This window comes from Nanorana parkeri, unplaced genomic scaffold (genome assembly GCF_000935625.1).
Source record: "Nanorana parkeri isolate BGI_ZX_2015 unplaced genomic scaffold, ASM93562v1 scaffold630, whole genome shotgun sequence".
Taxonomy (NCBI): Eukaryota; Metazoa; Chordata; class Amphibia; order Anura; family Dicroglossidae; genus Nanorana; species Nanorana parkeri.
This window is the reverse complement of record NW_017306898.1, coordinates 34,339-43,248: the sequence shown is the minus strand read 5'-3', so window position 1 is coordinate 43,248 and position 8,910 is coordinate 34,339. Positions and strand designations below refer to the sequence as shown.

General features: G+C 47.4%; 1 protein-coding gene across 1 annotated transcript in view; it reads left to right on the top strand.

Moving 5' to 3' along the window:
- Positions 1–8,910, top strand: part of JAK1 (Janus kinase 1) — a 71,370-nt gene that overhangs the window by 34,991 nt on the left and 27,469 nt on the right. Inside the window, exons 11-13 of the mRNA XM_018563095.1 lie at positions 1,869–2,015; positions 4,411–4,498; positions 5,726–5,853. Coding sequence (XP_018418597.1) covers positions 1,869–2,015; positions 4,411–4,498; positions 5,726–5,853 — 363 coding nt within the window. The remainder of the gene's footprint in view (positions 1–1,868; positions 2,016–4,410; positions 4,499–5,725; positions 5,854–8,910) is intronic.

The following is an 8,910-nucleotide window of genomic DNA, read 5'->3' as shown; positions in this document are numbered from 1 at the left end:
TATATATAGTGTACACACACACACACACACACACACACCTAGGAGAAAATGGAAACTACCCCCTGGCATTATTGCTTTAAAGTATATCTAAGGCCTAGAACTTTTTTTTTTTCATTTTAGGTACAGTAGGATTTTGTTTTTTGTTTCCCTTCTTATTTGTCACCAGAATAAGTGTCCCCGTTAATAGATTTCCCCTCATTTCCTGAACTTTAAAATTGACGAGAAATCTAGATCTTGGAGTAGTCTCCAGAGTGGCCGAGAACAGGGCGGGAAGTGGGAAGGTTTTGGAACCAACCCCCTGTTCTAGCCATAATAATCTTTGCTGCCAGGATGTCTGCATAGGTGTTCATTCCTCAATTCACAAATCTGAGGCTGGGTTCACACCTAGGTGACCGTGTTTTTACGAGCGCTTTGAATGCACGTTTTTGTGTTTTTTGCACGTTTTTAGGAGCATTGTATGCACATCAAATCACATGTTTTCGTGAGCAGATTAGAGCTCATTGATGTTAATGAGCAAACGTGCATAAAATGCGCAAAAACACAGCAAACTCGAGTTTTCAAGTGTTAAAGTGTTTCCTATGCCAAAAAAAAAGCTCCCGTACTTTTTCCAGCGACAGGCGTTTTGCTTATTGCGACAGAACGCTCAGATGTGAACAGGGGGCCATAGAAATTAATGTTTTTTTTTGGGTGTTCTTTTAGGGCAGAAAAAGCGCTGCAAAACGCTCAGTGTGAATCAGGCTTAAAGATGTGAATTGTTGTCAAATTGCTGGAGCAGAAATGTTAACAATGTGAAAGACACAACCATCACACCTCCCATCCTGTTCTTGGACAGTCTGCCTTGACACATTCCATGGTGATCGGATTAAAGCGGACCTTTACCCCCTTCCACTAAAAATCACATCAGCATTAAGCTCTGCATACTGATATGGAATCATCTTGCATTCATTAGCTAAACAAACATATTTTTCTTTTACCGGTACTTCCAATTACTGTTTTTCTACTTCCTGGTCCTCTTAGGCATCAGTGGTGCAGCCTGTGCCCAAGCGTTGCATCCTGGGAAGGTGACATCAGCAGAGCATTGCTGGGAAATCTCATCTGTAATCACACGAGATCTCAGGGAAAGGCATTTTCCTCCCCTGAGATGATGTGCATGGTCACATGGCCTAGTCACATGTGCCTGAGTTCCAGGAAGTAAAGGGAGATGGATTCATCAGGACCTTAGTAAAAAATGGCCGCTGTGAGAAAAATAAGGAATGCAAAGAATACAAAGCCGGCAATTGTCTAGAAGTATCTGTTTGTAGATTGCCATCACTAAACATTTCTAACGATGGCTTTGTTGCCATTTCAAAGATTTGGGTAAAGTTCCTCTTTAAGGTTTGGTACCTGTTTGAATATAACTATTGGGGGATGTTCCTGAGAGTCATAGAACTGAAGAAGGGGCTTGGAGATGCTACAAAACCTTTTTACAACATTACAGAACAAGTCCAGTTGAATGTGACCAACTAATACTAGCAATCCCTTGACCTGGATACATGAGACGGAATGTTTCCTGTAGACAGCAGAGTGGGGCTGTGATTGGGTTCATTCAGTGCGTGCATTATATGACTGCATCAGTGGTGGTCATCTGCCAAAAAAAAAAAATGCTTGGGTGGGCGGAGTTGTGTGGGTGGGCGGAGTTGTGTATCAGTGGCCTGTGTTCCCTGCACCGGGTACCAGTATGTTCTGGGTCCCCTGGCTGCGGTGGAGCATTACTGCAACTGCATGCTCCCTCTATGTATGTTACCGATCAATGTTTCAGCTTTAGTTAAAGTACAATATTGAAAACAAATGTGTGTCAGGTGCTCAGATTCTTGTTGGTTTCCCTCCAGCTGGAACACATGGGCCGGGGAACCAGAACCCAGATCTACGAAGGAAGACTCGCCTACAAGGATGACGACAGTGAAACGAGCACTTCGGAGAAGGAGGTCAAAGTCATCCTGAAAGTGTTGGACGCCACCCACAGGGATATTTCACTGGTATGTTTACCCTCTTCTGTGCGTCTTTCCAAAAAGACTCTTGTGTGCCTGACCCTCCTAACATTCCCAATCCTACTCGCATTTTAGATTTTTAGCCCAATCACTAAAGCCTCATACAAGGTTTACTATGTCAATGGAACTTTGGAAGGGTTCCGGTATTCGTAGATCTGCAGCTTTTATTAAACTGATCTCTGGTGATGCTACCGTGTCAGTCCTGGTTGAGGCACTTGCTGTTATAGGGTGACAATGCTGTCTTCATGTTTCCCAATTGTGCTCCTGTGTTGTCACCGTGTCTCACAGGCTTCCAGTGGAGACTATAAGCGGCCATTCCAGCACACATTACACAAGCATGGTCCACACTGTTTTCACCATCAGGAAACCCGCCCTGAGAAATGCCATGCAGTCATGAAATTGCCCATAGAGGGTCCCTGCTTAGGTAGTAGTAGTAGTATTCTACTTCCCTTTTCAGCAGCCGTGTCTCCTACCACTTTGCAGCCACCGTCAGACTTTTCAGCATTCAACATTTCCTGGAGTGTCAGATGCTGATGTCCGCCGGCTTGTGCTGTGCGTCCATCCTCTAACCCCTATGTCACTACAGGACACAGAGCAGGGGCTGGAGGGTGGGTTCACAGCATGCAGAGGGGGACACGGGTATCTTGAATCCTGAAAAGTCTGACAGGACTGTGCTGTAATGTGAAGCAAAGATTTGAGAGCCATACCTGCCAGAAAGGGAAGTTAGATGTATTTTGCCGACTTCCCTCTTTCTGGCTGTTTAACTCCAGTGGTGCAAGTCCTGGTCGTGCCTGCACATCACAGCCTCATAGACTTCTATGGGACGGTCTCCCATTATCTCCAGCCTCGGCACACATGCGGAGGGGGTGGCTGGGAAAAGGATAACTGCACTTATTTCCCAAGTGTAAAGATATGTGCATGTAGTATAAGGATTAAAATGTGTCAGCCTCTCCTCGCTCTGTGTACAGAGTTGTGTTGAAAGCAATGGGAGCGTCGCCAGGAGAAGTTTTCCAGCTTGACTTGTACACATTTTAACCCCTTCATGACTGAGGCCCTTTTTTCATTTTTTGTACCCATGTTATATTCCACATTTTAGGCCTGAAAATGACGTAAAACCCCCCAACATTATATATTTTCTGAATGCCAAGACCCTATAGAATAAAATGGTGGTAGTTGAAAATTTTTATGTTGCGCAATATTAGCGCAACTCCTTATTAAACCCCAAAATTTAGTGACAAATTTAATTAAATGCCCCAAAACACAACAAATTACCCATTTTTTTAATGAAATATAAAAGATGAGGTTACAACGAGTAAAACGATACCCAACATGCCCAGTTTACAGATTGCGTGCGACCGTGAAACGGCGAAAAACTGCAGTACCCCAAAAAGTCAATAAAAGACGCTTTAAAAGCCCCCAAAGGGTCATCCATTTAGAGATACCCCAAAATACTGGCCCTAGAATTATTGCTCTCACTCCGGCGTGCGCGGCAATACCCAACATGTGTAGCGCGTTCGTCGTTTTCATGCGTAGGAGCACCCGTTTTCGGCTCTACAAGTTTAAACAGAGTCGCGGCGGCAAAAGTCGCCGGGAGTCTGTTTAAACAGCCCCGATGCTGGCGACGTACACTGTACGTCGTCAGTCACGAAGGGGTTAATCCAAAGCTTTGTGTGCGTAACTTGCAGTATTTGTCCGCACCCCTCATATCAGACTTCAAGTAGCTCCAGTATGGCCTCATTTCCTGGCTGGAGGACGCCCAGCATCATCTACCCTTTCCGTCCCAGCCTTGATTGTCCTTGGCCTGCCCCTTTCATTCATTGGATTTCAGCTCTGTCAATCATGAAGGCTCAGCATCACATGTGGGTGTTACCACAGCTTCCTGTTTTCAGGAAACCATGTACAGCACCCCGCCAGGGTTAAGAATACAAACCTTGTTGGGGTTTTTTTAATGTCTTCTGGGTCCCTTTTGGGGAGATTTTTGTTCACTTCTAGTACTATAGACACAAAGGAAGGTGAGAGATAATCTTTCCAAAGTGGGGAAATTCATCTCTTAGTGGAGTCCCTATTGCAAGATTTCCCCTCTTCTTCTCTTCCTGTCCCGGTGACCACTAAAACTTTTAGATTTTCCCATTAGTTTCAGTCCTGGGACAGATAGTGAGGGAGGATTTCCCTGATGGCATCAGTAAAAGCCCGAGAAGTGTCCTTCCCTTCACTGCTCCAAGACATGGGGGAGGAGGGAGGGGGGGGGAGTTGGTCATTTGATGCATTTTAAATAAACCCCAACACATGGACACCAAAAGAGTTCCTGTACACGGCCATGTTGGTCCGGCATGACGTGCTGTATTGCTATGTGTCTCAGCACTTTTCTCTTTTACTCCTCCAGGCATTTTTCGAGACGGCCAGCATGATGAGGCAAGTGTCACACAAGCATATTGTACTGCTCCATGGCGTGTGTGTGCGGGATGTGGAAAGTAAGTGAAACCTTTGCAGCATTTGATCGGTTATATTAATGTTACTTAAAGAGAACCTGTCAACTCTGGCCTTGCAGGCTGGCTATTGCTCCCTATTGTTAACATTCTGCTGGGTACCCCGGCAGCAAGATATAAACCGAGAATTTCCTTTGCAACTAAAGAAACGAATGTCTATCAAGCAACCGCCAAAAAAAACATCTAGGACACGTTACGTCGTCACCCTTCTTTTTTTTTTTACCGGTTGCTTGAATTCCGGATAATGGGGAGTTTATGTACGGTCTATATACTGTCTATATCTGATTATATACTGTCTGTATACTGTCTATATACTATATCTGATTATATACTGTCTGTATACTGTCTATATACTATATCTGATTATATACTGTCTGTATACTGTCTATATACTATATCTGATTATATACTGTCTATATACGGTCTATATACTATATCTGATTATATACTGTCTATATACTGTCTGTATACTGTCTGTCTGTATACTGTCTGTCTGTATACTGTCTGTCTGTATACTGTCTGTCTGTATACTGTCTGTCTGTATACTGTCTGTCTGTATACTGTCTGTCTGTCTGTCTATATACTGTCTGTCTGTCTATATACTGTCTGTCTGTCTATATACTGTCTGTCTGTCTATATACTGTCTGTCTGTCTATATACTGTCTGTCTGTCTATATACTGTCTGTCTGTCTGTATACTGTCTGTCTGTTTGTCTGTATATTGTCTGTCTGTTTGTCTATATACTGTCTGTCTGTTTGTCTATATACTGTCTGTCTGTTTGTCTATATACTGTCTGTCTGTTTGTCTATATACTGTCTGTCTGTTTGTCTATATACTGTCTGTCTGTTTGTCTATATACTGTCTGTCTGTTTGTCTATATACTGTCTGTCTGTTTGTCTATATACTGTCTGTCTGTTTGTCTATATACTGTCTGTCTGTTTGTCTATATACTGTCTGTCTGTTTGTCTATATACTGTCTGTCTGTTTGTCTATATACTGTCTGTCTGTTTGTCTATATACTGTCTGTCTGATCTCTGGTGTGCTGTATGTAGCCATTCTTCATCTAATTCAGAAGTTACTTTTCCGATTGTTACTTTGCTTTCCTATGACGGGTAACTGAATTGCAGCGACTGTATGGAACTGATTATCAGTAGAATACTTAAACAGAAAATGTTCACACAACTAAACAAACGGCGATATATTTTATTTTAGACATCATGGTGGAAGAATTTGTAGACTTTGGTCCTCTGGATCTGTTTATGCATCGCAGGAGCGACTGTCTCACAACGCCGTGGAAGTTTCAGGTGGCCAAACAGCTTGCCGGCGCCCTGAGCTACCTGGTGAGTGAAACCATAGAGATTTTATTACCAAATGCTTACCCTAAAGCTGACCTCCGGCCTCCCCTTCAGTCTTCTATCTGACCTCCGGCCTCCCCTTCAGTCTTCTATCTGCCCTCCGGCCTCCCCTTCAGTCTTCTATCTGCCCTCCGGCCTCCCCTTCAGTCTTCTATCTGCCCTCCGGCCTCCCCTTCAGTCTTCTATCTGCCCTCCGGCCTCCCCTTCAGTCTTCTATCTGCCCTCCGGCCTCCCCTTCAGTCTTCTATCTGCCCTCCGGCCTCCCCTTCAGTCTTCTATCTGCCCTCCGGCCTCCCCTTCAGTCTTCTATCTGCCCTCCGGCCTCCCCTTCAGTCTTCTATCTGCCCTCCGGCCTCCCCTTCAGTCTTCTATCTGCCCTCCGGCCTCCCCTTCAGTCTTCTATCTGCCCTCCGGCCTCCCCTTCAGTCTTCTATCTGCCCTCCGGCCTCCCCTTCAGTCTTCTATCTGCCCTCCGGCCTCCCCTTCAGTCTTCTATCTGCCCTCCGGCCTCCCCTTCAGTCTTCTATCTGCCCTCCGGCCTCCCCTTCAGTCTTCTATCTGCCCTCCGGCCTCCCCTTCAGTCTTCTATCTGCCCTCCGGCCTCCCCTTCAGTCTTCTATCTGCCCTCCGGCCTCCCCTTCAGTCTTCTATCTGCCCTCCGGCCTCCCCTTCAGTCTTCTATCTGCCCTCCGGCCTCCCCTTCAGTCTTCTATCTGCCCTCCGGCCTCCCCTTCAGTCTTCTATCTGCCCTCCGGCCTCCCCTTCAGTCTTCTATCTGCCCTCCGGCCTCCCCTTCAGTCTTCTATCTGCCCTCCGGCCTCCCCTTCAGTCTTCTATCTGCCCTCCGGCCTCCCCTTCAGTCTTCTATCTGCCCTCCGGCCTCCCCTTCAGTCTTCTATCTGCCCTCCGGCCTCCCCTTCAGTCTTCTATCTGCCCTCCGGCCTCCCCTTCAGTCTTCTATCTGCCCTCCGGCCTCCCCTTCAGTCTTCTATCTGCCCTCCGGCCTCCCCTTCAGTCTTCTATCTGCCCTCCGGCCTCCCCTTCAGTCTTCTATCTGCCCTCCGGCCTCCCCTTCAGTCTTCTATCTGCCCTCCGGCCTCCCCTTCAGTCTTCTATCTGCCCTCCGGCCTCCCCTTCAGTCTTCTATCTGCCCTCCGGCCTCCCCTTCAGTCTTCTATCTGCCCTCCGGCCTCCCCTTCAGTCTTCTATCTGCCCTCCGGCCTCCCCTTCAGTCTTCTATCTGCCCTCCGGCCTCCCCTTCAGTCTTCTATCTGCCCTCCGGCCTCCCCTTCAGTCTTCTATCTGCCCTCCGGCCTCCCCTTCAGTCTTCTATCTGACCTCCGCCCTCCCCCTTCAGTCTTATATCTGACCTCCGTCCTTCCCTTGCGTCTTGCACAGTGGTACCGGCTCCTCTCCTGGACTGAAATTGCTTCCTCTGATATCACTGCACACTGGGAGCTTCTCACAAGGTGCATTAGAAGCTGCAGCAAGTCAGATAGAGGCCGCCTCATTTCCTGGCTAGAGGACATTTCCAGCTTTATCTAACCCTTTCCTCCCCAACCTGACTGTCCCTGATCCGCCCCACTCATTGGATTTCAGTTCCATGGGGGCTCAGCATCACATGTGGGAGTTATCTAGGGTGGTCTGCATGCAAATAACGCCTGCCTAGGAACCAGCCACGATTATTATAATTATACAGGATTTATATAGCGCCAACAGTTTGCACAGCGCTTTACAAAACTGAGGGAGACCATACAATTTCAGTACAGGAGGCAGGAAGGCCTCCTGTACTGTACTGAAGGGCAAGTGATACAAAAGGTAATCATTGTTTGGGATGAATTAGTTGAACATCTGATGTACTGTTATATCGGCCTCCCCGAAGAGATGAGTTTTCAAGGATCTCCTAAAGGTGGATAAAGTAGGAGATATGAGGACAGGTTGGAGTAGGGAGTTCCAGAGGATGGGAGAGACTCTTGAAAAATCCTGGAGGCGAGCATTGGAGGAGGTGACGAGAGCTGGCGAGCAGGAGGTCTTGGGAAGAGAGGAGGGGGGCGCTTTGGGTAATATTTTGAGATGAGGTGGGTGATGTAGGTTGGGGCGGCGTTGTAGATGGCTTTGTATGTGATTGATAGAAGTTTATACGTTGGGGAAGTGGGAGCCAAAGGAGTGATTGGCAGGGGGGGGGTGGCGGCGGGCACTGATCGGTTGGTAAGGTGGATGAGTCTGGCGGCAGCGTTCATGATAGACTGAATGGGTGATAGCCTTCTTAGTGGTCGGCCAACAAGGAGGGGTTACAGTAGTCAAGGCGAGAGATTACATGGGAGGGAATTAGAAGCTTTGCGGTGTCATTTGTTAAGAAGAGACGAATTCTAGAAATGTTGCTGAGGTTGAGTCGGCAGGATTTGGATAGCTGATCTACCCGCATTGAACAGAGAAGCGCAGAGAGCCGGTGTTTACATCACTGGTTCTAAAATAAGGTCTGTTGTGGTTTTATTTAGTAATCTCACTAGCATGTTGATGAGGCAAAAAGAGGAACCTGGGAATGCAAAATATAAGCAAATTAAACTTCGATTTTAAAGTATATTTAAAACAATACTTAAAGGAGATCTATGAGGTCAGTGTTTTTCCCCCATAGTTCTCTGGGGTCACGGGGGGACATATACTAACCTCCTCAGTATACAGCCGGGTATTGTCTGCAATATACTGAGAGCGCCGCAGCCGGGACGGATCCAGACAATACTTCCGAGATCCACCCAGCTGCATGAGTGACAGCGGGCTCTGCCTGTCTAGAGCTGTGCCCGCCCCCTCCCCTGTCCGTTCTTCCAATCAGCACTGGAGGAGCTGTGCCCGCCCCCTTCGCTGTCAGTTCAATCAGCGCTGTAACTCCCTCCTTGCTGGCCGACCACTAGGCATGATATCCCCCCCTTCAGTCTATCATGAACACTGCTGCTGGCAGACTCATCCACCTTCCTGACCGATCAGTGTCGTCGTCCCCCCCCCCCCCCCCCCCCCCCCCCCCCCCCTCCCCCCCACACCCCCCAC